The sequence below is a fragment of the Lactuca virosa genome, chromosome 4, assembly GCF_052849685.1.
Source record: "Lactuca virosa cultivar CGN04683 chromosome 4, Lactuca_virosa_CGN04683_v6, whole genome shotgun sequence".
In the NCBI taxonomy this organism is placed as follows: domain Eukaryota; kingdom Viridiplantae; phylum Streptophyta; class Magnoliopsida; order Asterales; family Asteraceae; genus Lactuca; species Lactuca virosa.
Genome location: NC_136429.1, coordinates 186616941 through 186631756, shown reverse-complemented (window position 1 = coordinate 186631756; position 14816 = coordinate 186616941). Strand labels below are relative to the sequence as shown.

The 14816-nt window shown below is 31.6% G+C and overlaps 1 protein-coding gene and 1 long non-coding RNA gene across 12 annotated transcripts; both read right to left on the bottom strand.

Annotated features, from left to right (window-relative positions):
- Positions 1–367: 367 nt before the first annotated feature.
- LOC145107836 (uncharacterized) lies at positions 368–4554 on the bottom strand. Of its 11 annotated transcripts, none has more exons than XR_013707993.1 (11): positions 4004–4552; positions 3865–3933; positions 3614–3666; positions 3190–3438; positions 2993–3061; positions 2856–2887; positions 2643–2773; positions 2496–2571; positions 2361–2421; positions 1387–1506; positions 368–1012 (listed from the first exon to the last, which is right to left on the bottom strand). It is a non-coding gene; the product is annotated as an uncharacterized LOC145107836 (long non-coding RNA). The 11 variants fall into 11 exon arrangements; XR_013707997.1 differs by having other exon boundaries at positions 3286–3438; positions 4004–4551; XR_013707998.1 differs by having other exon boundaries at positions 368–732; positions 950–1012; positions 2856–3438; positions 4004–4553.
- Positions 4555–12842: 8288 nt separating this feature from the next.
- Positions 12843–13661, bottom strand: LOC145168658 (ethylene-responsive transcription factor ERF003-like). The gene is made up of 2 exons (XM_079087410.1): positions 13468–13661; positions 12843–13353 (listed from the first exon to the last, which is right to left on the bottom strand). The coding sequence occupies exons 1-2, from the start codon at positions 13548–13550 to the stop codon at positions 12921–12923; spliced, it is 516 nt and encodes a 171-aa protein (XP_078943536.1). The 5' UTR covers positions 13551–13661; the 3' UTR covers positions 12843–12920.
- Between the last annotated feature and the right edge of the window lie 1155 nt (positions 13662–14816).

The following is a 14816-nucleotide window of genomic DNA, read 5'->3' as shown; positions in this document are numbered from 1 at the left end:
TCTGAAAACGACTGAATGACTCATTCTACACTCTCTCTCTCTCTCTCTCTCTCTCTCTCTCTCTTCCTTTATACTTCAGAAACCGGATATGAATCTAACCCGAACATAATCTGACCCAAACTCACAACCCGCGTGTCTTTAACCCTGCAAATTACTTTCACAACCAAAAGAATGTATATTGAACATAAAATACCCTTTATCAATTTTATATTTCATTTTAAGCCAATAAATATGAGATTGCAAACTTCATTTATTTTCAACCAACACAACCGTCGTCGCCACCATCACCACCACCATTTACTATTTATATAATTTTTGTAATATATCTTTACATATAATTATAAGACAAAGTAAAGTTAAGCAAAAATACAAGAAGGGAAATGTTGTCATTTTACATTATTCCAATTCCATTTCCAACCAAACAAACATAATATGAAACTAGAGGGTGAACCCATGCTCCGCATGGGTCAAAGGTGTTTGATGAAGTACAATGTTATATTAGAAAGAAGCAAAAGTACAATGCTATGATAAAGTTTTATATAATACGGACGAAAAGGATGACAATGACCTTCTCTGATTTATGCATGTTGCAACTGTCAACAACAGTTTTGTATGAATCTGACTGCAGTACAACCAGTTGCTTAAGAAATTAAGACATTCAAAAGCAAAATCTATAGCTGACGGATTGTTCCATGTTTCTGATGATCCTTCACTCCCGGGTTCTCCCAATACCTACAAAAATCACAAAATCTTGAAAATACAATATTGTTTAGGTACAAAAAAAAAAATCAAACCAAAAGATTGTAATTATTATTGGATAATTTAGTCCTTTTATGATTCCACTTTCCTTCCAACACTTGAACAATCATGACATCTAATGGTGTGATAGGCACGACTTATTTTTAGCCGGCGAGGGGGGCAAAAAAAAAATTCATCAATGATCCTATACCAACTTGACGTCCTCCTATTTTTTTGCAAAGATACCACTCCACTCCAAATCTAATTGTGTTACCTGCAAAAGCCATTTGTTGTTTTACATCAGAAAATCTGCTAATATGAAATTATACGCCATGTACATGCATAAAATAGCAACAAACTTCCAGATTTTATTAGCTCCAAATTTTTTCATCTATATCTATATTGTTTCTCCACAATGACTCATAAAAGTGACCGACTACTAAAAATAAAATTTTCTTATTTTTACCATGTCTATAATAAAAAATTGTGTAAAATATAGCTATAAATTATCTATCTTATTATCGATTTTACATGTAATATATATCTTATAAAAGTGTGGAAAAGACAACATCTCCATCTTAACCAATTTACTTGCTCGCATTCTTACTTTTTTCCATCCTACTTATATTTGATAGGCATAAAGATCACCTGCTTTCACAATGTATCAACCCTCGTTGGTAGAAATTTTAAGTTTTCCTCATAACCTTCTTCCTATAGAATACCTTTCACATTTTGTGCAAATTTTTTTATGGCTTCTCACCATTGAAACTGCATCCAATAAAAAAACAAAAAATATATATATAATAAATGCTTAACAATGAAGGTCAGATTGGTCTTGCAACAAAACTGCATAGTCTGTCCCATTTTACTGCGCTGTGGCATATTTGAGTACAGGGGCAGATTGGTCTTGCAAGAAAATTGAAACATGAACAAAAACTATATATATGGGTAGTTTAGTCACAAAACTGTTAATGAGTAAGATTGAAAATAAAATAAAAAGAGTAAGATTCAAAAGTAAAATAACATTGCGGACAATAAAAAAATGATAATTCTAATGAGATAACATAATTTTATTTTTGCATTTTTTTCAAGAAAAATAAATTATTTAAAAAACTTAAACATGAATCTACATTTATTTGTGCCCCCACGTGGAGATGGCAGCCTGTTTGCTGAACTAAGGTCAAACTGCAACACCAAAACAGGAATAAATAAGGGACAACGCTATGCATATGATGGTGGGTGGGACTTTGGGGGATATCATCGTTTGTTATGGAGCATATTAATATTTTAAAATACAATTTTTTATCTTTATAAAATAGAAGAATCAAATGCCATTACAATTAGAAGAATGCAATTCAACGGTTGTTCTACATATAAAATATTGTTGCCTTAACTGTCTATATCTAGACCCTCTTTTACATCCATTCACCCAACCTTCTTTCAGACCTAGAAAATGTTAAAGAAATCTGGAAAAAAAAAAATACATATTCTGATGCTTGATCTACTTAAAAATGATGAAAACGAAACTAACTATACAATCATGAGATTACAATGTTCTAATAGGTAGGGATGATGCTTAAAATATGTATATAAAGGCTAAAGAAATAGGGAATTTAGGATACCTTTGCTGCACAAATTAATGAATTAAGCTGAGAAGGGCATAACAGTAGCAAGCAATTGAGCCTATGAGAAAAAATAGTGTCAACATCAGTTTTAATTCTCATTAAAAGAAGACAAATAGAAGAAATATGTCGCACCTTTTCCTTTCACTTATTTGCTTTTTGAAGTCACAGTTAGGTCTTTATTGTTGATGTAAGCAAGGAGCTTAACTACCTGTAAAATCAAAGTCCATGTCATCACTATATCTCATACCAACAATGTCAAATAAAAATAGTGGAGGCTACCTTATCCAAGTTTCTTCGATTGCCTCATCACTCAACTTCTCCCTGCCCCCTTTTTCAGGATATTGTGACAGTAAAATCACACAACCAACCACAATTTTATTACAAAAAACCTCAAATGCCTGTTTTAGGGCCTAAAGGAAAACAAAAAATAGGGTAAATTTTTTTCGTAATCAATACTGAAATAAACAACATGATAAAAAAGACGAAACTGACCTTGTGAAATAATGTATGATTCATGAAGCAATCTGTAACATATGCAATAAAGTTGTCATGCAACTCCATTATTTTCCTTACAAACAAATAAAAAATCAACCATGTTTATATAACTCATTTCTTAGGTAATCAATAACCTCTATGTCATGTTTTGTTGGTTTGGAGGTTTCATATACTTGATTAACAAACTAAAAACTGCCATTAACCTGATATTGACACAAAATAGACAATTAAGTGTTTAAAACTAATATCCAATACTTACAGATTACCTAAAAAAGGCAATATAATATGAAGGTTCTAGTATGGAGATTTGTAGAAAGTTTGACATATTTACCCCTGCTTTCTAGAACTGTAACTCAAACAGGTACAAATCACAAACTACACATGATGAAGTTAAGTACATGCTCTGGGCTCCGAAGGAGAAAAAAACCTTTTTTTTTTGCCAATATCGGGATAGAGACTTGGACCTTAACTCAAAATGACAACCATAAAGCAGAAGACAAAGTCAATTAGGAACAGAGTCTTCATTTCCGAGCACAATCATAAATCCTTAGGAACACCCACTCTTCTTCGATTAACCAAACTACAAAGTCAATATTTCCGGGTCAGTTGTGTGGATGTCTTGAAGTCATTTTGTCAAACATGTAACAGCTAGAAGTAGGCAGAAGAATAAACCTCAAAAATCAAAAAGTTTTGTGAATGGAAAATAGAAGGAATTCCAAAATCTAAATTAATATAGATAGAGTGAAAATACGTACCTATCAACAAAGTCGATCAATTTCTTTCTGAATCCCATAAACAGCTGAAAAATCTACATAAATCAAAAACAGAAAAGAAAAGGTTACATCATAGGAACAGATACACCACCTACTGCAAAATCACACACAACTGGAAAATAGTTAACATTTAAAGAAACAGATATGGTCCTCAACCATCGAGGTTTTACAATCGGCAACTTTGAAAACAGGTAACAATTAAAGTTGCAGTGATATGAAAAAAATAAGCTTACCGATTCTTTCAGATGCGAGTGAAATCAGCGTAGCAGATGGAGCCGGGGTGGGTAATTTGGAGGGTATACCTGTATGGAAGCAAATGGCCCTTTTATTTGTTTCCCAACGACCAATAGAAATTTAAAAACTTTAAATTACCTCATCAACGACAAAAATCCTTGCTTTCTTTCAGTATTGTCTGCGATGGTCCGCACCACCACCATTGGGCGTTGCCCTCTTCCTAAAGCCCTAAAACGAAAGGAAGAGGCCGAGTCGACATAAGGGTAGGACGACGACCTCGAAACGAAGATGGAAGCTTCGCTCGGTTTGAAAATGGAGAAGGTTGAAGACTGAGCAGAAGCAGCGGGGTGAGTCAGTGAAGACGATCGTGAGCAGCGGCGTATAGGGCGGTGGTGGTGAGAGGGTTTTGGGTCTCAACTGTGATGAGTCTGATGTTGAAGATCGATGAGTCGGTAGGTGGGAGGAGAAGATACAGATAAGTCGTAGGCGAGGCGTGGAGAGTGATTGTCTCGAAAAGACGGAGGCAGATGAAAGGGATATAGAAAGCCACCACCGACGATCCGATCAGGTGTAAGAAGAGGAAAACCTCAGCGGGGTTATGAGGCGGTGGGTTTCTGGGATAGTGGAACGAGGAAGGATCGAGAGATAAGACGTGGCGGTTATCATGGTTGAGGAAGTTAACCGAGTACGAGTACCGTGGTTAGCACCCTCCTTAGGTACTGTAGCTAAGGGACAACAATTGTAATATATACAAAAATACAGGACCAGGAATGTAACTTAAATGTAACTTAAGGGACCAATTCTACCAAATAAATGTTACAAATAAATGTTCTTTTTCTTCACAACTTTAATATATATATAATAATTAGATTCAAATTCCACTTCTTCCAACCAAACAAAATATAGAATTGGATTCCAATATGTGACAAATTTCAATTCCTAATAGATTCCAATTATTTCAGAAACATTATATGAACCGAACGCCACCTTAAATTTTAAGCTTTATTGGATTGATTAGCTTTAAGACCGAAGATTCTTTGTAATCTTCTTGTTTTGCCTACTTAAAATTCTCGATGTTTCCAAAAACTGAGAAGTGGATTGAACTGAATGCCACCAGACGTTATTTTTTATCAGCTAACTTTTCGTACAACATCTAGCTTTTTAGTTATCAGCTATCTTTTCAACTAATACCTAGTACGCCAAACATAGTCTTAGTGTTGAATGATTCAAATCCATTAGTGATTCAGAGAATATAGGATTCGTTAACCGTTCAAAGAATTTGATTCGCTGAGATGTTATTTTGTATCAAACTTGTCGAATCCGATTCATTTAGAGCTCACATCATTCACAAAAATAATAATAATAATAATAAATAAAAAGCAAAATGTCCTACTCGTTCAGACCTCGAGTTCAACACAATACACAAATGATTTCGGTTAACCATATGACCTCTAAATAACCAAAAGAAACTTTTTTACCCGTAGCATGTTAGATGGGGAAATGAAGGATTTGAAAGAATGAAGTTCTTTTGCCAACGTTCTCAAATTTTTAATTGAAAATGAAACCCTCAAACAAAATAGATTGGTTTGTCCTAAATACCTAATTTAATTATAATCAGGGTTCTTGAACATGATGAGTTGATGACAAACGTGAGGAAGAAGATGATAAATAGGGATATATTGGTCATTTAGAAAAAGTTAATAGATAAACAGTTTACTTAGGTGTTGTTTGTTTTTTGAAAAAAACATCTTCAAACCTCTTATTGCTGCGCAGCGCAGCACACGCGCATCACTTTTCATCTCGCAACTGTTTGTTTTTTAGAAGTCTTCGGAGTCAAAAACCTCTGCGCGTGTTCTGTTTGGCGCAACACTTGTACTGCCTCTTCAAACCTCTTCCAACCTCTTCTTCTTCTTTTTTTCTTGCTGTAATTTTGATTATATGTTGTTGAAATTCTATTTCACCTTTTTTTTTCGTTTTTTTTTTGTTTATTCTTGTTGAATTTTTTTTCGTTTTTTTATATTCAATAATGATAATTTATTAATGAAATATCATTATTTTTTACTAAAATATCATTATTTTTTTGTTAAAATATCATTATTTTTTACTGAAATATCATTAATTGTTGCCGAAATGTTATACATTATTAAATTTTACGTATTAAAAAACTATTTTCGGTTTATAAAATTAGTTTATTTTAATTTTTTAATATCTGCAGCAGTATGCAGATGTTAAAAAAACAAACACGCTTCTTATTACACTCTGCAGCCGTTTGGTCCACCTCTTCTACTGCAGAGGGTTGCAGAGGTGGTCCGCAGACTTCATGAATTTTTGCTTCAGAAAATCAAACAGCACCTTAGACGAAGTATGGACCAAAAATGTGACACAAATAGTTTTTAGGGGATGTAGGTTAAAATTGAAAAACTAATCTGATTCAAAATAACAAACTATCCACAAGGACCATTTCTGTAATTGTCTTAAAAAAATTTAATAGAGAAAACTAAAAAATAATCCATATGGTTTGATTTTTTTTACTGAAATATAAAAAATTTAATATATAGTTTTTATTATTCCTTTCACGTCTTTTTGTCCCTGTCGACATTAGGTTCAAGAAAGCAATTTGTAAGCTTCTCATTATAATCGATTTTAATACTAGTGCCTTTGTTGTTTTCCTGTTTAGATTTTCACTTAAATTTCTTGGGTTCTACTTTATGATTTTTATGTTTGCCAAGTGTTCATCATATTACAACATGGACGAAAAACATTTTAAAAACTCTAATAAGCACCAAAATGTTAAAACTATTTGCTTTTGACCTAAACCCAAAAAGAAAAATATGTTAAACACATGGACCTATTTTGTGATTTTGTTGGAACACGGAATTATATTAAACTACTAGCAATGAGCTAATAAAGACCATATTACAAGGACATAATAGCTAGAGAACGGTTATGAAGTCAAGTGTCCTAGTCCACCTTATATTTTTTACATTTGTTACAAATCCAGAAGAAAGGCGAAACAATGTCGTCAAAATATATATTTTTCTAGCTATAGTTGTTACAAAGACAAACCTGTTCCGGAATTTTCACCTGCTCAGGGGCGAACGCAGTTTCGAAGAAAGGCGGAACAATGTCGTCAAAGATATATGTTTTTCTAGCTATAGTTGTTACAAAGACAAACCTGTTCCGAAATTTTCACCTGCTCAGGGGCGAACGCAGTTCCGAAGAAAGGCGGAACAATGTCGTCAAAGATATATGTTTTTCTAGCTATAGTTGTTACAAAGACAAACATGTTCCGAAATTTTCACCTGCTCAGGGGCGAACGCAGTTCCGAAGAAAGGCGGAACAATGTCGTCAAAGATATATGTTTTTCTAGCTATAGTTGTTACAAAGAAAAACCTGTTCCGAAATTTTCACCTGCTCAGGGGCGAACACAGTTCTGAAATTTTCACTTGCTCAGGAGCGAATGATTTCATAGTAGGGGTGTCACAGGAAATTTTAGTAGTGTCAAGATAGTAGAAAAATTTCGAAATTTTTTACACTGCGTTCAAAAAAACCAGACGTTGTTGGTGCCACTACGGGCACCATAGTAAAACCGCCCCTGCACCTACCCAAAAAAGTAGTAACAATCATTAGATCGAAACATTTCCGTTCCACCACATTTCAGTTAGAGTTATCCGTCAACTTTAACCAATCAACGGCCGAGTTAGAATTTGGACTACCAAGTTCCACCATCTACCAATGAGCTTCACAATCTCGATGTCACCATTGCAATTTGGACAATTGATAAGAGTCTAAATCTATATTTTTATCAACAAGCTTCACTGAGTAAGAATAGAATTAAGGATCACAGACCAAATAAGATATTCAATTTGATAGGAACCAAATTATTTCTTAATTTATAAATTTCACTTGCCTAATCAAATTTATGATGCTACGATTGCTGATTTCATTTACAAAAATAAGAACAGTATTTTTATTATATTAGGACGTAGGAACCGATATGTGGGAGCATGTGAGAAATGAGAATAACACAAAACACATGAAACATCATGGCAAGTGTGTCTCACATGTGAGTCTTGGACATATGAGCTACAGCATAATTCGTTAGCAAAACTAATTAAGTATTCTCTAAATAATATTTTTCATTTTCTACTTTTGCTTTATATTTAAAGAACAAAAAGTTAACCAGTATTTATTTTGAAAACTTTATAAACTAATATTTCAGTTGTATCCATCTTTTGTGTTTGGGTTTTCTTTAAACACACGCTTACAACACATGTCGATAAGATGCACTGAATTTGATTCTTTTAAAACCATAAAGTTACATGACTATAGTGTTACATTTATGAAACTCAAACTCAAATTAATAAATATGTCTTGTGTATGAGTATGAATTTAAAACTTTTATTTTAACCCAAAAACTTATAATTCAAAAATCATTTCAAGTAGTTTTTGAAAAAATTTAGAAGCTTTTTATTTTTAGTTTTTTTATGCCATTGTACACATTTCAAAACATATGTACTTTTCTCGAATAATTTTACACAAATAAAAGCTCCAGCTTTTACGCTACCCATTACCAACCGCTAACTACTAACTTTCAGCTATTAGTTACTAGCTTTTAGATAGTTTTGCAAAACATAATATATGTCATAACTTTTAAAATAATTATAAGAAAAAACAATACCAAATAGTAGTCTAGGGATGACAATGGGTTGGGTTGGACATAAATATGTTTAAAGTCTCTACCCAACCTAACTTGGTAAACGGGTTGAGAGTTCTCAACCAAACCCGACTTTTTTAGTAAATGGGTTGGAATCGGGTTGACTTATCTATTATTTTTCCAACCGAACCTATTTACTAAATATGTTAAACCCGGGTTGATCCATTTAAATTTTCACAAAAAAAATCCTTAAAAATCAAATAATCCATCAAATAAAATACATACAATTTAAAAGATATAATAATTTTTCAAGATTGAAAATAATACACCAATAATTTTATAAGCCAATAACACAAACACAAATCAAGTCTTTACAACCATAAAACAATATAAATGTTTAATTTTTAAATTTTACCCAACCTGACTATCACTTTTACCAACTCGAATCCAGTGACAGTTACTTACCATGGTTTTTGATAAATAAAAAATGGGTAAATAGCACAAAAGACACTCAGTTTACACCAAAATTCTAATTTGACACTGTGTTTTTTTGTCTCAAAATTGACACTGTGTTTTCCAATTTATTACAATTCTGACCACTTGACCGGTCAACCAGGTTACATGCTTACGTGGCATGATGACGTGTCAGTTTTGATGGCGTGACATGCTTATATGATATGCTAACGTGTCAAAATTGAAAATTTTTTCTACAAAAAACACTAAGTTTTCAGTTTTTATTTTTTTTATTTTTTTATTTTTTTATTTTGACACTAAGTTTAATTTTTTCTTTCAATTTTGACACTATGTTTTTTTGTTCCAAATCGAACATCATTTATCAAATTTGATCATTTTCCATTTGAAACCGTATACATATATATTTTTTTTTATTAAATTTTAAACCGTGTAAATATACTTTTTTTCGTTTAAAAACCACATTTTTATTTAAATACAAGATGTTTTTTTTTTGTTTTTTTTTTACATTCAAAGCATAATGTATAAATATGCATTAGTTATATTATGGGAATCAACTAACCATAAGCTTCTAATAAGATGTAAAAATTTCACGGGTTGCAAAACTTGACATCCGAGTTTTGATCGACTACACGCCTCCAAACCTCCAAACTCATTTTAAAGTTGCGTATTTAATATAAAATACGGTTTTTATATAACTAATACATATTTATACATAAAATTATGGTTTGAATGTAAAAAAAAAATCTTGTATTTATACATAACTATGAGTTTTAATTAAAAAAAACATATTTATACAGTTTAAATGTATTAAAATAATATTTATACGGTTTCAAATAGAAAATTGTCAACATTGAACAAAATTGGAAAAAATGATGTTCGATTTGGAAAAAAAAACATAGTGTCAAAACTAAAAGAAAAAAATTAAACTTAGTGTCAAAATCGAAAAAAAGTGAAAACTTAGTGTCTTTTGTGGAAAAAAATTCAAATTTGACACGTCAGCATATCATGTCATCAAAACTGACACGTCATAATGCCACGTCAGCATGTAACCTGGTTGACCGGTCAAGTGATCAGAATTGTAACAAATTGGAAAACAAAGTGTCAAATTTGAGAAAAAAAAACACAGTGTCAAATTAGAATTTTAGTGTAAACTGATTGTCTTTTGTGCTATTTACCCATAAAAATAATCAAAATATAATAATTAACTAAATAATAATACTAAATAAATATAAATTACACAATATTTAAAAATTTTAAATGGTTGGTGGGTTGTAAACGGATTAAAAATTTCAACCCTAACTCAACCCATTTAATTAAACAGGTTGACCATTTAATTAAATGAGTTCAAAATCTCAACACAATCTTCTATTTATTGGGTTGGATTCAGGTTAGGTTGACGGGTTTGGATTAGGATTGGGATGGTCGTCCCTATAATAATAATAAATAAATAAATAACACTCTAATTCTAAAATATATCTTGCGATAGAATGAGACTGCTGAACAATATATTTGTATAATCTCTTTTGGTAATTGCTGTAGACCAAATTTCATCATTACCCCAAACTCAAATTAAATATTGGTTTAATAAATAGTTGATAAAGGATTAAAGCATTATTTGTTGAAAACAAATCAAAGCAAGGGTTATGAAGTTTGTCTCTTCTAATAAAAAAGAAACCAACATTAGAAGTTGTTCCTTTTGGCTTTTGTCTAATCAAAGATAAAAGAAGATGTAATATGTGACAATATTGTATGATATGCGGGTCAAAAGAAAATGCCTTTTCTGTCGAAAGTAAATTACAACTTCTAAAGCTATAAAAAAATATTTTAAAATTATTTATCTATTTGATAACAATTTTATGATATATCAGGATCATTTAAAAACAAAAAATGATATTGATAGAATCAATGGTAGACTTTAGTGGAAGGTCAGGGTAACGTTGTTACCCCTTGAATTTTTCGGTGTAGTGAAAATTTTTTGAGAATTTTTTTGATATTTTATAAATTTCATGGCGTGTTACCCCTAAAATTAGATATGTTATCCCAATTTTTTTTTTTTCGAGTTTGCCACCGGATAGAATAATGAAATTTTCAGCATGAATGGTTTATAAAGATTGGTAAACACATAACGGTTCATTTTAATTCTAAAAAGGAAATAATGCTACAAATATTAAGAAAAAAGGATATTTTTTTATGTAATTTATTGGTTATTTTAAGAAAAAGGTCGAATAGCCAAAAACTATAGGAAAAAGAAAAATGTCATTATCCGATCGAAAGTAGAGTTGAGACCACTTAAAAGAGATGATGAAATTGAGCCATTTATTCTCTAGTCTTGTTCATATTAACGTCTCTTTTTCAAGTTACTTCATCATATGCTTTGTTAAGATCCCCAAATAAAGGATATATAGTTATCGATGTTGATGGAGAAAGTTTATTTTAATATATTATACATATTTTATTAATAGTGATCTATAATATATTTTTAAATTCAATCTAATATTATAAGAGAACAATGGCCAATGCGAAACAATTGAAATTTGGAGGAATAATAATCCATCAAGCATCTTGTTGTTAGAAATAAATTGAAATTCAATATTAAATATACATTTTTAACGTTTTATTTAGATATAAATATTCATAATAGTTCATTAGGCATTGAATTCCTTCTATTTTTTACCTTTTATTTATATATAAATATTCATAATATTTCATTAGGCATTGAATTCCTTCTATTTTTATGAGGAATGGAGAAAACCATCAAATATAGTATTTGACGAATTTCGTTAGGATTGAATTCCATTGATCTATCAACCAAATTCATCATGCAATGGATTCTGAAATCCCGATTTAATTGAATTTCATGAATATTAAAAATATTATTATGTGATAAGACCTGAATCCTATATGGTTCTTATACATTCAGGAATTACTATAGGTTTATTTTTGGATTTTTAGATTTATATTAACATTATCATTTTACAATTTTAATAATTTATAACAGTTTTCGGATAAATAATTATTTGTTATACGATGTCATTTCTGGCCAAAAAAAATCACATAATCATTTTCATTTTTTCATGTTCGGCCGGTCTATAAAAGAAACATTACATATATAACACATGTTGCATTACAAAATAAATCATTTATCCATTTAATACTTACTTATAAAACATTTAATGGAAGAAAAAAAAAAAGTTTATCACCCATGACATTCATACCACTTCGACCCTTAACGAATATTGAACAACATATATGATTTTACGCAAAACTTTGTCGAAAGAGCAAACATTTTTGGTATCTAAAATTGCTGTCCGAGGTTCTTATGGAATGTGTCAAACTTTTTATTATCACTCCTATATCCACATCATTACATGTTTATCGATAGTGATACCAATTAGAGTATAATTTGCAATCAATCATCTAGAATCTTTTGGAACAGTTTTGTTTGCAATACTAAAATAATCATATACATGAGATAAAAGTCACGACAATATAATCATAAGGTCAGTGTCTTTTAACATGTCCTGAAGTATAATATTAGACATCATAACATGCAAAATTAGTATCTTTTAACAAATTTTGTAATACCCAAAATCATAACTCAAGTACTCAATTATTTATTTTTGGTACAAAGAGTGAAATCAACCATGATGAAAATTACAAAATTATCCCCCCTACTGTATTTGCTTGATTTTTTCTAAAATGGTGATTTTTTTCGTTCGATCTCAAGGAAGTGATTGATACTCGAGGCTTCACTAATCACATATATATATATATATATATATATATATATATATATATATATATATATATATATATATATATATATATATATATATATATGTCGCTCGGTATTTCCCAGCACAGTATTTAATAATAAGTGTGCATGAACGGTGTCATTTTGTAGACTAAAAGAAAGATATTCGTTTAGTTTTGCACAACAGAACAAAACTCGATTGTTCCATAATCAAGTAACTCCTGGATCATTTGCTCTATATGCTCATCTTCAGAAGACTTGTACTGTTGCATATTCTCCATTTGACCCTCCCAATTCACAATATTCCCGAAATTGCCCCTGTTCTCCATGAACTCGTCCCCTGTATCAGAGCAGGGAGACCGCTGATGAGTCTGTTGATCTTCTTGGTTACTCACTTCTGTTTTCTTCGTCATTGCAAGAGATGTCATGTGGCATTTATGTAATTTTGCTCTTAAAGTTGCAGACAGTAGCTTTGAAGAAGATGACTGCGAACCTTCGAAGTTTGTTCGCGCTCTTGTACCACACATGAACCTAGCCGCTTCGTCGTATGCTCTTGCTGCATCCTCTGCTGTCTCGAATGTCCCTAGCCAGATTCTTGTCTTCCTGTTAGCACAAATGTAAAGATTAGAAAACGAAAATGTTTCAGAATTATGCCTAGCTAGCACCAAGATTCAGTTGTCGTGTTTGAAATGAGAGGCATCGAGATTAGAAATTTACAGGATAGGGTGGCGAATTTCGGAGACCCAAGATCCCCAATGTCTTTGTCGAACTCCTCTGTATCGTTGTTGAGATCTAGCCATGGTGATTTGTATTGTGCAAGAGGTTTTGATGGGTTGTCGTGAAGGTGTTTGTGATATGGTCTGAGTGAGAATGGTAGGACTTATTAGGAGTTGTATTAGGAGTTTGTATGAGTGTGAGGACTGAGGACTGAGGAATGGCAGATTTTATATGGGTTCTTTGTAGGGACTTTGGACACTTCTTTTTAGCCGTCGATCAATGTGGCCCATGTGGATGGGAAAATTTCTCCGACAAAATTTCAAACAAAAAATTTACTTGTTGTATATATGGTTTTTATTTGATTAATTTTTTAATTTTTATTTTTTGAAATTGTTTTTTTTTTCATAATCAAAACAAAAAGAATGTTTCTTTATATGTAACTTTGCTTGTTTCCCTACTCGGCCCTTGTGGCTATGAAGGTTCGTCTGCAATGACTCCACGGCATGAAGCATAACTTCATGTTTGCAGCGGGGGATTACTCAGTGCGCGAAAGCTAGTCCGAAAACCCTCCCTAGGAAAGTTTTCTTTCAAAAAAAAAAAAAAAAAGAAAAGAAAAGAAACTTTGTTTGCCTATAAAATAAAATGACTATATCTTCGGCCGTGCAATTTTTCTTCTTATTTAGTAAAATGACGACACACATCAGAACTTTTATACCACCACTCGGCGAGTGAGAGACAAACATATATATAAGGTCATTATTGTATGTAGAATGTCGCTTTATACGCGAACTATGCTCAAAGATCATCATAATTCTTTGTCCAGAAGGAGGAAATGACAATAACGCAAATAAGTGATTATTAATCTTTCTTATTCAAATACAAATTTACAATAAAAAACGGTTCAAGACCATATTCTCGAGTACATTTTGCATTTTTAAGTTGTTTCATAGCAATGTTGTGTTTTTTACGTATTGTAACCCAGGGCCGGTCCAATGTTTTTCCATGCCCAGGGCGAGATAAGAAAATTATGCCCCTGTTTTATATTTGCTAAGAAAACATGTAGGTAAACGAATATAAAACATGGTTTATTAATCACTGTCCATTAACCGGACCCTTACTCATTTGTGTTTCAAAAGTGGGTGAGGTCAGAATTTATAGGATCAAAACCGGACCTTCAATAGTTTTGGTAACAATAACAATAACTTCAAAACTAGAAATAGCATAGCCATAATAGTAACAAACTCAAAAACAACTACTTTTGCTTATAACACTTATCAAAATCGAATCTGAGTATGTAATATTCTTTTTACTGTTAACATTAAACCACTATTCAAAGTCAAAAAAAAAAA

Excerpts from the sequence above, each read along its gene's own strand:
- LOC145168658 (XM_079087410.1), bottom strand. The coding sequence starts at position 13,550 with ATGGCTAGATCTCAACAACGATACAGAGGAGTTCGACAAAGACATTGG. Across the intron at positions 13,354-13,467 it reads GAAATTCGCCACCCTATCCT|GAAGACAAGAATCTGGCTAG; the intron begins GTAAATTTCTAA and ends TTGTGCTAACAG.